Consider the following 15,339-nt stretch of genomic DNA (forward strand, 5'->3'; position numbering starts at 1 on the left):
CAGGAGGCTGCTTGAATATATAAATTCAGGTAACCTGAAAAAATTCCCTGAAATCACCAGGTAGGTTTGTGCAGGGATAAATCATAGGGGCACCATGCCACGCTAGAGCCTAGCCAACTCCAAATGGGCCTCTGACTTGGCCTAGAATGCAGAGACTGCTCAAAAGAAAAGGAAAGCACTGCTGTTCCCTCGGGGGCTAAAAATAAAGGAGTCTCTCCTTGAGACTGATGACAAAAAGAAGGAAACTAAATCTGTTTTTCTCTTTAAAGGAAGGCAGGGGGAGGAGAGGCATGAGCAACAGAAAAAATGCTGCATGATTTGGAGGAGGGGAGAGATGGAAGCATGCCTTAACACCCAAGGTAAGCACACAGCCCAAGAGCCACCACTGTCCACATGAAGACGCGCAAGAGGGAAACTCTACGATTACTGGAGACAGGAAGAGAAATTTACTGCTTGCAATAAGCTTTTGAATGCTCCCCTCCTTATGCGTGATCAGATCAGGGAGGCTGAATGGTGGCAGGGGAAAGAGGAATGCCCACCATGGCTGAGGACTCATTTAGGCATCCTGTGGGCCAGGCTGCACTAGCTGAGCCCTTTCCTCCCCAGGAAAGGAGCAGAGGGATTTGACGGGGAGGGAGTCCTGAATTGAGGGACTGGGAACCCTCCCCTAACCCGAATGCTGTCATAGCAGCAATGAGTGGACAGGTTTGGAGGCTTCCGCCAACAGGACCTGGGAGTCCAAGTGAGTCTACAGCTACACAGTTGAAGCTACAAACCAAAACCCATGCAGCTGTAAGAGGACATATCACAAAGGGAGCTTTAATAGCTCTTATCTTACTCCCTTTCTTTTCTTGGGTTTATTTAGAACATTCCCAGCACCCCTGAAATCCAGGAAAGGAATATTCAGAGGCCACTATAATTTGGATGGGGTGGAGGGGTAGCCAATCTCAAGCAAACTACAACTAGGAAACTATCCTTGGAAGGGGGTTTTAGGGGTGAGAACTTCCTTTCATTCAAGCCTAAGGCACAGGGATGAGTGAAAGAGCCCAGCACCATAGCAGGAGTGCTTGGAGCCCTCAGGCTTTTAGGGTATGGAGTACTACCAGTTGTGCCAATGGGTGGGTGGGTGGGGGGGGAAGAGGGTATAACCCCCTCCACCACTGTTAGCTTACCTGAGGTGAGTCTCCGTGGTCTTCACAGCAAGGCGCCTGGAGGGGAACTGGAGAGGAGAGGGGCCGACCTCCCTAGGAACATGGGAGGGGCAGAGCCTGACCTCTTTCTGGTCAGGCTGTCTGTTATCCAGGGAGGCAGCATTTACAAGGAAGAGTCCAGGGGTATCCAGGAACAGCTACCAAAGTGAACATCTGGCGTGTCCCTTACCTACCTTTGGAGAAGTAATAGTATAAACAATTGTCAAAACAGATCCTTTGCAATATAAAGTTCAGTATAACTTCACATTTGGTCCCCATTAATCTTTTATTTATGATCATTCACAATGGTACTTAACCCTCTGTGCACCCCCACCCCAGATTTCTCCCTGTAAGGATTGCCACTGCTGCCCCAGTAGCCATTTTTGTTTCAAATTAGAAAGCTTTAACAAGTCATTTCTTTCTTCATTGTTCTTGAAAATGATGATTATGGAGGTGTCTGGCATTTCCTCAGTGTTCCATATGCTGAGGATAAGATCCTATGTGTCCTCTCCTTGCTTAAACCCAGATTTCTGCAGGAATGCGACCAAATCTGGGTGTACTTCCCTTTTTCATGGTTTTCATTGGGTAGGCTACTTCCTCAAAAGTCAGTTCATGTCATGCCATAACGCTTTGACTGGATTTCTATGCTTCAGACAGCCCTCTTCCCAATGGTGGAAAGTATGTTCAGGGTGGTCTTACCAACTGGATAGGATCCCTTTATTTTCCTGTGATGAGGGTGGTTCCATCTGAACTCTTCAGCAGAGAAACAATAGTGCGCACAGGGCCACAAAACTTCTTTTGTGATTAATCAAAGTCTTTAGCTTGGTGTCAGTCAGCAAACATATCTCTAGATCTCTTCAACTCTGGCATCTCATCATTAGTAGCTGGAACTCACTGCAAGCTTCAGAAGGCCTCCACTGTGTTATGGCCACTCACTAGGCCATAGGTACCAAGGTGCTCTTGATGCATTTTCTGTTTTGCTGCAAGTGAATTTTTTTTAAACTCAAGTTTGTTCAACAAATCCTAATCTTGATGTGGTCTTCCTCATACCCACAGTCTTGATTTCTACTTGCTAAAGGGTCTAAGAGAAGATCCCATTCACATAATTCTTCTTAGCAGCAGTTCTTTGTTCCAGTACAGCTACTAGGATGTGGTCATGACCTTGTGGGGTTCTTTATTTGGAAGGAATATTTAGCTTTCTTGATGGTTCAGATGCCACTATTCGATGCCCTGGTTGCAGTCACAGCTTGAGTTTGGAGCTTATGAGCCACTGACGTTTGGTCCAACACTCAGCCTTTCACGTGACTGCAGTGATCCTTGCACCTTTTGAGTTTTGCTGATGATCGATGATCTAACCCAGATGACGTCTTTTACACCTTGTGGGTGTGCATGATGGCTTTCTCTCGTTTGGAAGGTGGACATTAGTGTTAGTAATTAAGAGCTGATGTTCAGCACATTTGCTGAGCAGAAGTATACCACTAGAGTGCTATTTACGGTTCCAATTCCATGAAGTCTGATGTCTCTCCTAAATTTCAGCATCAGTAATCCCACCCCCACAAGAAAGTTTAGGAACCACTATGCAGACAACTACAAGTCTTGAAGCACATCTGCAAGATGACATGTAAGTGATTATGAATCACCTTGCAGATTAAGCACAGCACCAGGGACTGAAGAAAACCTATATTCAGGAATTCCTACACATAATATTTTGTTTTGTTTTATTTTTTTTTTTTAAATCAGAAACACAGAACAGTGCTGTCATGAAATTCTGCTAGTTAAGCAGTACACTCTCCAATGTTGCATAGGAAGTCAAAGAAGTTGGAAAACAACCTCCCAAAAAACATGTTGACTGTTTTCATTCTGAAAAGACTGTGTGGCGACAATGGAGCATCAAGCTCCATATCAAGTTGAAGGTCTATAAAGCTGACATGGTGTTCAACCTTCTACAATGGCTGTGAGACCTGGACCTACTAAAATAGACACATCCAGCTTCGTGAGCTGTTTTGCCAGCATCATCTTAGAACAATGATCTACATCAAATGGCAGGACAAGATTACCAACAAGGTGGTGGAATGTAGTCAATTCAATGGTATTGAAATAGTGTTCACAGAAATACAGATTCACTGTATGGGGCATGAGGGGAGTACGGAGGACAGCAGGAAATCTTGTGGCTGGATGGTGAACTGAAAGGGGGTGCATACAAGCCAGGAGTGCAAAATGAATAATTTAAATGACAAAGTACAGTCTCAAACAATGTAACCCAGCACTGGATTACAGCAGTCAGACCAGCCTGGTGGGCAGCAATAGGGAGAAGATCAGGACACCAAGAGGCAGGCTTGAAAACAAAAAGAGGTCCTGTACGGGACAAACATTAGCACAAGAAAGGAACTATCTGCACAAGCACACAGGGCACAAGTATCATTCACACACACTTTCCAGCCACATTTACACACATGGAGAGGACCGCCCCATCAGTAGCATTATTACACAAAATTTGACTTTTTTTTTTTTTTTTTTTTTAAGGCATAAGCACCCCTCTCCCCTACCCCTTCCCCACATCATCCCCCTGCCCAAGCACACAGACACAGAATTTGGGAGTTTCAAGGGGAGAGGAGGGGAGAGTGTTAAAGCCTCTGATAACCAACAGCAGGAGAATATGGAGAAAAGGCAGAGGACTCAATAGGGCTGAAACAGTATACTTACTGTCAACCTCACCTTTGCTACTGATTTAAAGAGTCAGACAGAGAGGGGGACCAGTAGAGATCCCAGAAACAGCAAGTTAAACTCAGCACCCACCCACCTGGAACAAAACTGCACTTCAGAAAATGTATTCTACAATTAACTTTTCAGGAATTCAGATGGGGTTTCTCCCTCCTCAGTCCAAATTAATGTGATTTGGCCATGGCTCCTACTACCCTCACAATGAGCAAAAATGGATTCCCATAGGATAAGCAGCTACCTAAAAAACTGTCCTAGAAATTTCTAAGGAATTAAAATGTTAAGGAACATTAAGCAGCGCATCCAATTAATGACTTTAGTTTTAAAGTCCTCCAAGGTTGATGAGCACCCCATCATTAGTGATCAATTCATCATGGGTATTACACCTTTGGAGAAAGGCAAGTTTCAAAAATTTCTTTGTGGCCACCTCATCTTTCCTCAAGTCTTCAACCAAAACAAATACAAATAAGGCAGAAGTCTAACTAAGAACAAAAGAACAGGGGCCCAGATGTATCAGAAATGCCTCTGTTTGCACGATCTACTGGATTGGAGAAGTATACATTGGACATCAGGCATTAAGGGGATCATTCATTTTGACATGAAGTCACATCTACATGCTTTTGTGGTAAAGACTTGAGAATGTGTTTGAAAGACAACCCTGCTCTATTTTAAATTGCAGATTAAACTCAGATGACCACTTTTTTTTAACATTCTAAACAGCATTGTGAAAAATGTGGTGTGAGTACTTATGCCCTGTAGAATTGGGGGATACTTTTAAAAGAAAGCGCGGTCTACTTGTATTTGGTATCTGAAAAAAAAACAACAAAACACTTTGCAAATTACCATTTATAAGAGTTCTAACATATAGGTCTGGAGGTATTAGTTGATGCTTTGAGATTAAAGTCACCTGAAGCACATACCAAGAGTTCCTCACCAATACGGTTTTCTTTGGAAACAAAAATTGCAGTTATACTGAATGCCAAAGATACATATGATACTGCCAATTTCTCAACTGCACTTACCTTTTGACTGCTGTACAAAATGCAGAATTCCTGTGATTTCCAAGGTGACTCTGGTACAGTACCCCAGCTTATATTTTAATGCTAGGATTCCAGTCACTGAACAGGAGCAAGACCTACCTGTAGGGCCCAGGAACCCCCATTTCTCCACTCTCCCTACTATTGTATATTTTGTTTTCTATAGTTCTCCTAGTCTATCCGGTGTAAACACATTCAAAACAGCATACACAATTTGAAAAAATGGGGATATGCCTTAACCCTATTGTGAAGCTCTAGCATTTCCCAATTTTGCTTTAATCCACCTGCAGGAAGTGTGCTAAATACTGGATTAAGGGCTGGGGCACTAGGGATTAACTGCAGCCACTACCATCCCATCACTACCCTAGGCACATGGCATTTGTGCCACATCATCCCCTCCAGCTCCTTCTGCAGCAATCTCCCGAACTGGGGAATAGTTTTTAAAGAACTAGAATTAAATCCAAAAGTTTCCAAGGGTTTTTAAACCACATTTTACTCCTAATTTTTAAAAAGCCAAAGAATTAGATCTGAATCTGTTTTTAACTCCTCCCAAATTCATACATTAATACAAATGCTGGACGCCACATCTCTAATACAGGAATAATATATTATACGTTCCTTATGGGTAGGGACTGAGTCTACCAACTCTACTGTACATTTCCAAGCACTTAGTACAGTGCTCGGCACACAGTGAAGGCTTGATAAATGTGTGTGGGGCAGCAGTTAGAGAGGACTAAGAAGAAAGGCAGAGAGAGAGAGAGAGAGAGAGAGGGAGGGCCAGGAGGGATGAAGGAAGAGAGGGAGAAAGAGAGAAGGGGGTGAGAAGAAGGGGGGGGAATAAGAAGGGGGGCAAGAAGTAGGGACAGTGGCTCGGAGAACGGGAGGGGGAAAAGAAGAGAGGCAGAGCAATGTAGTGACAGACATCTATAGCCTGGCTTAAACTAGAGGAACCTGTCCTGTATGCAAAAATATTCATTTTAAACATATGTCCTGTTTAACCTACTGAGCCATTTCCTTCAGATCAATCAACTGTTAGAGAGGTTGGACATTTGTATTAGACAAAGCAATAGTATAGGGAAAGCAGTGCAAAGCTAAGGTAATATCCCTTAACTGACAATACTGGAGGAAATCTCTTTAAAAGCAAGATTACATTTTCCAAGAACATAAACAGAAATAGGGAAGTAGCTCATTCCAAACACAATATAGTAGGACCCCGGTTCCTTAGGAAAGTGCCCTTTCATTTCTGACTCCTCTCTAGTCAATGCTTAGTTTTTGATTTGTTTCCCAAGTTCCAAGGGTTTGAGGTTAAAAGGTCCCTTCTATATCTTAGATATATAATCTATTTCTTGTGTGGACAACAGAGAAAAATCTTGTGCTAGGAATCTATAAAAAATGCAGGCACCCTAATTACTGTAAAAGTCTTTTAAAACTTACAAGAGAAAACAGCTAAGTGAAGACAATAACTGATGAACACAGAGAAATACAATAAAATCTGGTGCTCTTCTAGTCACTTCAAACTGTACCGAATAGGACTAAAGATTCTTTTAAATTTGAGATGTCACTCCCATATGATCAGAACATCTTCAATTTATCTATTTCAGCATTTCTATACAGCACATTACCTGACAAATGACCCTTCACTATAACTCATTGAGGATGATTATTTAAAGTAGTTTAAAAAGTTGCTACTCCCTAACTCTAATAGTAATAATAATGCCACCAATACTTGTAGTATTTAAGCACTTACTATATGTCAACTATAAACAAACTATAACTATAAACACTAGCTTATGTTGTTCCAGTAAAGTGGCTTTTAAACCAAAAGATAGCCTGATCACAGACAGGATCCAGTAGATTATGTGCAGTCTTATATGTGCAGTCTTAAGGGAAAAAAAATGAAGTTAAACTGGGTTCTTTAGCTATAAAATTATAAAAAGCATACTTTGATTGTTTTGGTTTGAAGTCTTAATCCATTCAGCGTGTTGATAGCTTTTTCAGCATCCTTAGGGTCAATGTAGTTCACAAAGCCATACCCCAAGCTCTGACCTAATGAAAAGGAAAAAAAAAAAGAAAAACATTAGTTCTGCAATGCTTGAGTTAAAAATGATAAAGGCTTATTGCAGGTATGGCAAATTCATTTGTGTGGATGGTTCACACTTTAGAAAAAAATTAGCAATAATTTTCAGCTTTAAATTATGAGCAACTTAATACAATATTAAACAAAAATGAAAATGAAATTGAATAGACCTACTGATTTCCCACATATACAATATTAGTGGATGAGGTTTCCATGGGGGTGAGATAGTGGTATCAGATTAAGGAGACAATAGGAAAAGATCAGACACTCCTCGGTTCAGCATTCCTTGCTCAGGACTGGTGGGAGCAATAGTACTTCTGCTATATGGACTTGCTCCCAGGCATTTTCAGCCAGGACATCCCCTCTCCTCTTCACCCCTATGCATATGCACCCATATTCTAGAACCCCAGAAATCAGTCTTCTGGCAACAGTAGCCACAACTGGGCAGCAGGAATCCCATTAGCCCAGAGCAACATCAAGGACTCCATTCCTGGCAGAGGTGGAAGAAGGGTGAGCATAGCTAGTTCCCTCCCACTTCCCTTCTGAAGCCAGCTGTCCTCAGCAAGCCAAACACACTTACAGCAGGTCATGTGCCCCATGAGCTTGGGTGGATAAAGACTGTAAAACCATTTTAAATACAAATTTCTACTCAAAAAATACAACATTATGCCTGAAACAAGCATTTGTCTATTCACTGACCTAAAGGTAGCAGAATACACACACACACACACACACGTCTTATCAAGCAGTGCTATAAGAAGCCAGAAAAACCTAGCATAGGTCAGGGTTCTGTAAGGGAAAGGAGCAAAGAAATGGAAACAGTTTATATAAGGAAGCTAGACTGGGCAGCAGAATTAAGTATGGACTGGAGTGGGGACAGATAGGAAGCAGGAAGGTCAAGCAAGGAGGCTGATACAATAATCAAGGTAGGATAGGATAAGTGCTTTCATCAGCATAGTAGCAGTGTAGATGGAGAGGAAAGGGCAGATGTTAGTGATGTTCTGAAGGTAAAATCGGTAGATTTGGTCACAGATTCAATGTGTGGGTTGTATGAGAGAGATGAGTTGAGGATAATTCTAAGGTTATGGGCTTGGGAGACAGGAAAGATGGTGATATTGTCTATAGTGATGGAAAAGGCAGGGGGAGGACAGGGATTGAGTGAGCAGATGAGGAGTTCTGTTTTTGGTGTGTTTAGTCTGAGATATCAGCAGGACATCCAGGTAGAGATGTCCTGAAGTTAGGAGGAAATACAAGACTGTGAAAAAGGAGAAAGATCAAGAGTGGAAAGGTAGATTTGGGAATCATCCACATAAGGATGATAGTTGAAGCCATGGGAGCACTTGACTTCTCCAAAGGAGTTGGTGTAAATGGAGAAGAGAAGGGGAACCAGAATTGAACCTTGAGGGACACCCACTGTCAGAGGGCAAGAGGCAGAGGAGGAGTCTGCAAAAGAGACTGAGAAGGAGCAGTCAGAGAGGCAAAAGGAAAAATCCAGAGAAGCAAGTGTCAGTGAAGCCAAGGTTGGATAATTTTTCAAGGAGAAGGGGGTGTTCCACAGCAAAGGCAGCTGAGAGACCCAGAAGGATTAGGATGGAGTAGTGGTCATCGGATTTGGCAAGGAGGGTCACCGGTGCCTTTAGAGAGGGCTGTTTCCACGAAATGGAAGGGGTGGAAACCAGATTGGAGGGGAACAAGGAGAGAACAGAGGAGAAGTGGAAACAGCATATGTAGACAACTCTCTTCAAGGAGTTTTGGAGGAATGGTTGTAGGGAGATGGGGTGATAACCGGAGGGAGCTGTGGGGGTCAAAGGAGGGCTTCTGGCTTCTGAAAAGTTTAAGACTTCATGGGGTTAAAAAGATTTAGCATACTCTTTGCTTATCTTGGATCACCTGGAAAAAGAGCAAATTGACATCCATGATGGCAGCATTTTCAAAGTAAAACAAACTGACATGAAAAATTCAGCAGAATTTTCTAACTACACTACAGCAGCAATCTGAGAAGTCAATATCATCATGACTCAAGATTAATGAATCCTTGTTTTCTGCTGCTCTTTAATCCAAAGATTGCTATTGTAAAATGGACAAGATGTCATTCCACATATCCATAAAACCCCCAGAAATTTCAGTTCAATATGACATTAGGGTTTTGCTACATATGAATTGTAAATCAAAGTTACTTTTCAACCAGAAATTGCTTCTGCATTTTTTTTTTTTTTTTTTTTTTTTTTTAGAAACAGCCCATTAGTGAACCTCCTAAAATGAAACCCTTCCACCCAAAACATCCCTTCCTTCTTTCCAAGTCACTTGTTTCTAAAAACCAAGCACTCACCCTTGACCACTACCTTGTTGCAAAGCTCAAGGCAGTTCTGATCAAAGGGATTCAGGATGAGTGGTCAGGAGCCAAGACAATCTGTATGTCTCAGACTATAAACACTGACAAGAATTATGATTTAATAGAAACATGCACTCAAGCTGGTAGCTGGACTAGGGAAACAGTCACTATTTCCCGGGGATGGAGGGAAGGGAGAGGAATGGGGGAGCCTCAGGCTCCCAGTGACCTCAGCCTCTCTCAACCTTACGGATCACTTCTCATTTGCAGTGTTCAAAAAATACTTGACTGATTTGTGGCATTTATTCAGTGCTTACTAGATGCCAAACACTGCACCAAGCATAGGGGTACATAAAAAACAATCAGGTCAGACAGTCCCTGACCCACATGCAGTTCATGGTCTAGAGCAGGATGGAAAACAGGTACTGTAATCCCAGGAAACTGAGGTACAGAGAAGTTCAGTGACTCGCCCAAGGCCACCCAGCAGGTAAGTGGCAGATCCAGAATTAGAACTTGGGTATTCTGACCGCACCCCCCCCCACCCCAGGCCCATGCCCTTTCCACTAGACTACACTGTTGCACACCTGCAATACTTTGACATTGATTAATTCTCCCTGAAGTTCAGTACTGAAGTTTCACAAGTTCCATGGAGAATTTGATCTCAATTTCTGGGATTTTAATCAGGTCTAACTGATCATTGTGGGCAGGGGACTTAACTACCAACTTTGTTGTACTGTACTCTTCCAAGTGCTTACACTCTATTGGAAGAAAGGCAAAACCAAGTGAACATGCCCAAGAGAGAATACTTCCAGACAAAATGACTGGCTGAACAGATTTTCCTCCACCAACTGAACTTGGAGATTAAAAAGAGAAAAAGATTTGAGCTACACACCAGAAAATAAATCACCAAACCAGAAAGCCAGCCCCTATCTTTCCCACAAGGACTGATTGAGAGGAGACAGCTTGCAGCCTGCCCCAGGCCACACTTAGAGCAGAGCATCCTTGGAGAAGGAAAACTCTGGGAGCTTGGCTCTGCCCAGGATCACCCCTTTGCTTCTATGAAGCAAAAAGAATCATCTTTACCTCTTGGGAAATGTAATTTGCTCCTTTCCCTCTGCATATTCCCTGACACCTCCAACAAGCACTCCAATTGGATATTTGAAATCACACAGCTGTCACCATGGACTATAATGCCATTACCATAGGACCATTTACTTTTTCTACTTCAGTCAGTAAGTAGGATGTCTCGCTATACAGTTAACGTAGAAATCAAAAGGCAATCAAAATTGAAATATTTTAAAAACAAATATTTTCTTCAAAGTCAGTTAGCATGTCTCAGTGGAGAGTACAGCCAGAGACCATCCCTCCTACAGTGCAACTCTGAACTTCAGGGAGGGTGCAATTATGTGACACCTGTTCTCATCCTCCGCATTACCACAGGATGGAGGAGCTACTGAGGATGGAGCCTATGATCTGATTTCCCCATGATTTGGGCACAAGAGTGCCCTGGCAAGTAAGTCACCAAGCTGGCAGCTGTTCAAAGGTTTGAGAGGGTTTCAACACTGGAGATCATGTTGCCCAAGGAGAGAGTTGTCTTCAGTCACCAGATCAATTCTTGATGGGCATGGGAAAGAGCTCATGCATTACTCAAAGAATTGCAAGGGGTGGGGGGGAAGAGGGAGGAGAAGAGAAAAAAAAAAATTCTAAACATTTCTCACCCAGTCCCCCAGAGATCATCCTTCCCCCAATCCCTCACATTGCCAGGCTCTCATCCCCTGAAATGATGGGGTTCTGTCAGCACCAGGCCTGGGATATTAGGAATGTTAACCCAGGAACTCCAGGGTTAGAGGAGCACTGGTAGAGGGAATAAGGTGTAGATTAGTTGACGAGGTCAGTGTCTTGGAAGGAAGCAGGGTTAAGAACTCCCTGGTTCCCCTCCAGCTCCCATTCATGCACCTAACCTCTGGCCACCTGGCTACTGCTTATAGGTAATCAGAGATTCTTCATAGCATCCATGGGCATAATGCAAGACCAAAAGCCAGGCTGATGTAGCCCAAGTGCCCTTAGTACAAATCCCTGAAGATAGGAACCAGCCCCACAGCACTCATATACATATCCATAATTTGCATTAACATCCATCTCCCCCTCTAGACTGTGAGCTCTTTGTGAGCAGGGAATGTGTTTACCAACTCTGGTTTACTGTACTCACCCAAGTGCTTAGTACACTGCTCTGCACAGAGTAAGCACTCATATATCATTGATTAATTGATTATCCTGGCCTCACCCTTCCAACTTCTGACAAGTATTCTTTCCCTTGGAAGCTATGCGAGGGGCTCCCAAAGAGTCAGTTTCTCCATACCATTTTTTGCACTATTTCCTGAGATTTCCTTGAGTGTTTGCCCCACCTGCCTCTCTCTACTTCTCCCAGTCTAACAAATGGCTCTTTCATCAGAGCATTAAAATTTCTGGGGTGGTTAAGGGGGTTTACTGGTGAGTTCTGAACAAATCATGGAAAATGGAACTAGAAGTGGCAACACACAAACGATTAGCCTAATGAATGAGGGATAATTCCAAATACAAAAGATTGAGGATCACTGGCATAGTTTTAAAATACTCTGTGTCAGATACCTAATGGTCCAAGAACAATGCTAATTCTTGAAATATGTAGAATGAATCAAAGAGAGGTACAACAAAAGCAGTGAGGGAACAGGGGCAAGAAGAGGAGTACAGGGGAAAACACAAATTTAAAGCAGAAAAAGACGAATTTATGGAATATTACTATGAACCATCAGGTTAATTACTACAATAGAAGAAATCATCCTTGTAAATACTGGAAGATAGAATAAATCAAACCTTGAAACCTAAAGGCCCTTCTGGGTGGCAGAAGCTTGAAGCTAACTCCTTCAAAACTAACACTTTTAATCTACTATACAGATAGGGCAGCAAATATGTTGGTCGGTGATCCTAAGCACATTGGCCTCCAGGAAGTGGCAATCAATAGTATTTGAGCTCTTCTTGTGTGCACAGCACAGGAAAAGTAAAATATATGAGAGTCTGTAAACATGATCCCTACCCTCAAAGAGCTTACACTCTAGAGGTATCCATGGCCAGAGCACTAACCTAGGTGATATAAGGAATGAGAGATGAGGAAGAGAGGAGGGAGCATTAAGGGAGACTGCCACTGTGGGAAATCCCGCTCAGTCATCCTGCTCCCTGGCCAGATCCTCCATTAGGTAAAATACTCCTTGAGAGGAAGGACCATAATAAGCACCACTTACTGACCATGACTCAGTGCAGTGCTCTGCCAATAAAAAGTGTTCAATAAATACAACTCATTACTCAAAGTTCCTATAGTTGCACCCCCTACAGCCTGCCACTTTCGGGGTGGTGGGAGTAAAAAAAAATGTGTGTAGAAAGAGGAAAATGCTGCTTGTTCAAACTACTGACATGGAAATGGAGTTTCTTATAATCAACAATATGATATAGTTGAATGGTACACTCAAAACCATGTGGTTTGAAATACTAGTCCCTAGACACTTGAAGAGTTAATTATAAAGATTCAATTCAAAGCTCATTTTTCTCTTGTCCCTTTCATTTCAAATCATGAGAGTGCTGATAGGATACATAGCTATTAGATTTTTTTCTACAATAGAAGATTTTTTGATTATATAAACAGCAACTCTTCTAGATTTTACTATGACAATCATAGGCCAGAGAAGGACCCTAAGTATTCATTTCACCATTCCCATGATTCTATTCAGAACTGAATGGAAACCATTGAAAAATATTTAGTGGTCAATTATAAAACTACCAAATTTGCCAGGTGTAGGACAGGCACATCAATAATAGATTGTTCAATATTATTAAACGTAGCTTTTAGGCATCTGAAAAAAACCTTAGATGCTACTGAGTATTCAGATGTTAATATTTCACATCAGCTAAGACTTTACAATTTAAAATTTTAAAAGTGTCATTAAAATGAAATTTCATAATTCAAAGATCATCTAGAAAAATGTGACAGACTTACATAAATCTGTCCCACAGATGTGTAAACATGAATTAAGAGATGTCAGCATATAATTTCATTTCGAGTACTTTTTCATTAAAATGCACTGTCTGCTGAGCAGTCTAGTTCATGTGGTGAAAAGAATTCTGTTAGTTCTAGAAAGTCTTATCAAATCAAGAATGGCAATAATAGAAGGATGCCCTCACTGAACCATCGATACTGATTTACTTAAAATAAGGATTTTAATACAGTAGACTACTTTACAGACAAAATGCCTCACCATCAGGTTGAAAGGGTTTTCATCTCCCTCTTACCTACCTGCTTGCTTCTCCTGTTACACCTCACTTCATGCCAAGCAAGCGTAGCTTCATACCAAGCTCTTGACTTACCATCAACCCATTGCTCACACCTTTCCCACCTAACCTAGAATACCCTCCTTCAACTGTGCCAAAACACAATCTTCCCCTCCTGCAAATCTCATTTTCCTATTCATGACATCCCATTTGCTTCTCTTTATTGAGCTGTTTGTTACTTATTCCACTTTATCCCCTCACTCTTGACTTTGGCATATTCATCAATTTATGCTCATTGTGGGCAGGGGATTCATCTACCAACTCTGTTATACTGTACTCTTGCAAGCACTTAGTACAGTGCTCTAGAAACTAGACACAATAAGCATTCAGTAAATATAACTGGTTGAGCTTACTGCTCCCCCCCCCCCCCCCAAGCAGATTGTAAGCTTTTTGAGGACAGATAGTGGTCTATATCTTTTGCTGGATCCCCAAGCAATTTGTACAGTGTAATGCATGTGTTAGAAACTCAAGGGTACAGATGAGCAAAATTAAAAGTACACTTAAAACAGATCAGCTACTACCAGAAACAGGTTTCCATGGTGCTGCACTGGAGTCCACATATAGGCAGAAAGGAATAAACCCGCTAGTTTACCTTGCTTTCTTCAAATGTAAAGGTTACCACTTTTCTATAAATTTTCCACCCAAGTACAAATGCTAGGATATCAAATTAGGAACAGTTTTATAGGAACTAAATGATCCAAATAGGAAGGCTCACCTCCTCCAAGAGGCCTCCCCAGACTAAACTCCCTTTCCCTTAGCTCCCCCTCCCCTCCACATTGCCCCGACTGGCTCCCTTTGCTCTACCCCCCCGCCCCACAGCACTTGTATATATGTACAATCTATAATTCTATTTATTTATATTGATGTCTATCTACTTATTTTGATATCTGTCTCTCGCCTTCTGGTCTGACTGTAAGCCTGGTGTGGGCATAGATTGTCTGTCTTTATTGCTGAATTGTACTTTCTGAGCACTTAATACAGTGCTTTGCAAATAGGAAGTGCTCAATAAATATGACTAAATGAATGAATTACCCCATACTCTCTCTTCTCTCTTCAAGGCTCTTGCCTTCAAAAGCCTAGATGGGATTCAAATCAATCATATTTCTTGAGCACTTACTGTGTGCAGAGCACTATATTAAACACTTGGGAGAGTACAGACACATTCCCTGCCCACAACAAGTTTACAGTCTCAATGAATGGTATGTATTGAGTACCTAACCTGTGTAGAACATGCAGAGCACTGTAATAAGCACCTGAGGGAGTATAGTAGAGTAAACATAATCTCAGCTCTAATGTGGAGAAAAAACACTAAATTACAATTAAAAGTAAGCAATAGGATGTAAATGTGTGCACAATGTGGGGGTGGGATATGAGTACCCAACTGCTTTGTTCTTGGTTATTGATTGAATATATTTGTTCAGATAGGCCATGCAATTTCTTAGGAATCATATCAGTTTGGCAGCCAAGGGAGCATTTCAAAAGCCAGATGTTACACAAGAAAAAAATAACTTGGGGCAATGTGATCTGGTGTCACTTCTCATATATGAGAAGATAAATGAGCAATATCAATGTTTCATTTCAGTTTAGCATCCAGTAAACAAATATTTGGACTTCGATTCTTAATTTCAA

The 15,339-nt window shown here is 41.8% G+C and overlaps 1 protein-coding gene across 10 annotated transcripts in view; it reads right to left on the reverse strand.

The window, feature by feature from the left end:
• Positions 1-15,339, reverse strand: part of ELAVL2 (ELAV like RNA binding protein 2) — a 151,515-nt gene that overhangs the window by 47,818 nt on the left and 88,358 nt on the right. For 9 of the 10 annotated variants that reach the window (XM_029055793.2, XM_029055786.2, XM_029055790.1 and 6 more), the window contains one exon: positions 6,888-6,991. In XM_029055793.2, the coding sequence (XP_028911626.1) occupies positions 6,888-6,991 (104 nt within the window). Of the gene's footprint in view, positions 1-1,177; positions 1,385-6,887; positions 6,992-15,339 lie in introns of those variants that run through there. The other variant, XM_039910831.1, reaches the window with a different exon arrangement.

Source organism: Ornithorhynchus anatinus, chromosome X5, assembly GCF_004115215.2.
Source record: "Ornithorhynchus anatinus isolate Pmale09 chromosome X5, mOrnAna1.pri.v4, whole genome shotgun sequence".
In the NCBI taxonomy this organism is placed as follows: domain Eukaryota; kingdom Metazoa; phylum Chordata; class Mammalia; order Monotremata; family Ornithorhynchidae; genus Ornithorhynchus; species Ornithorhynchus anatinus.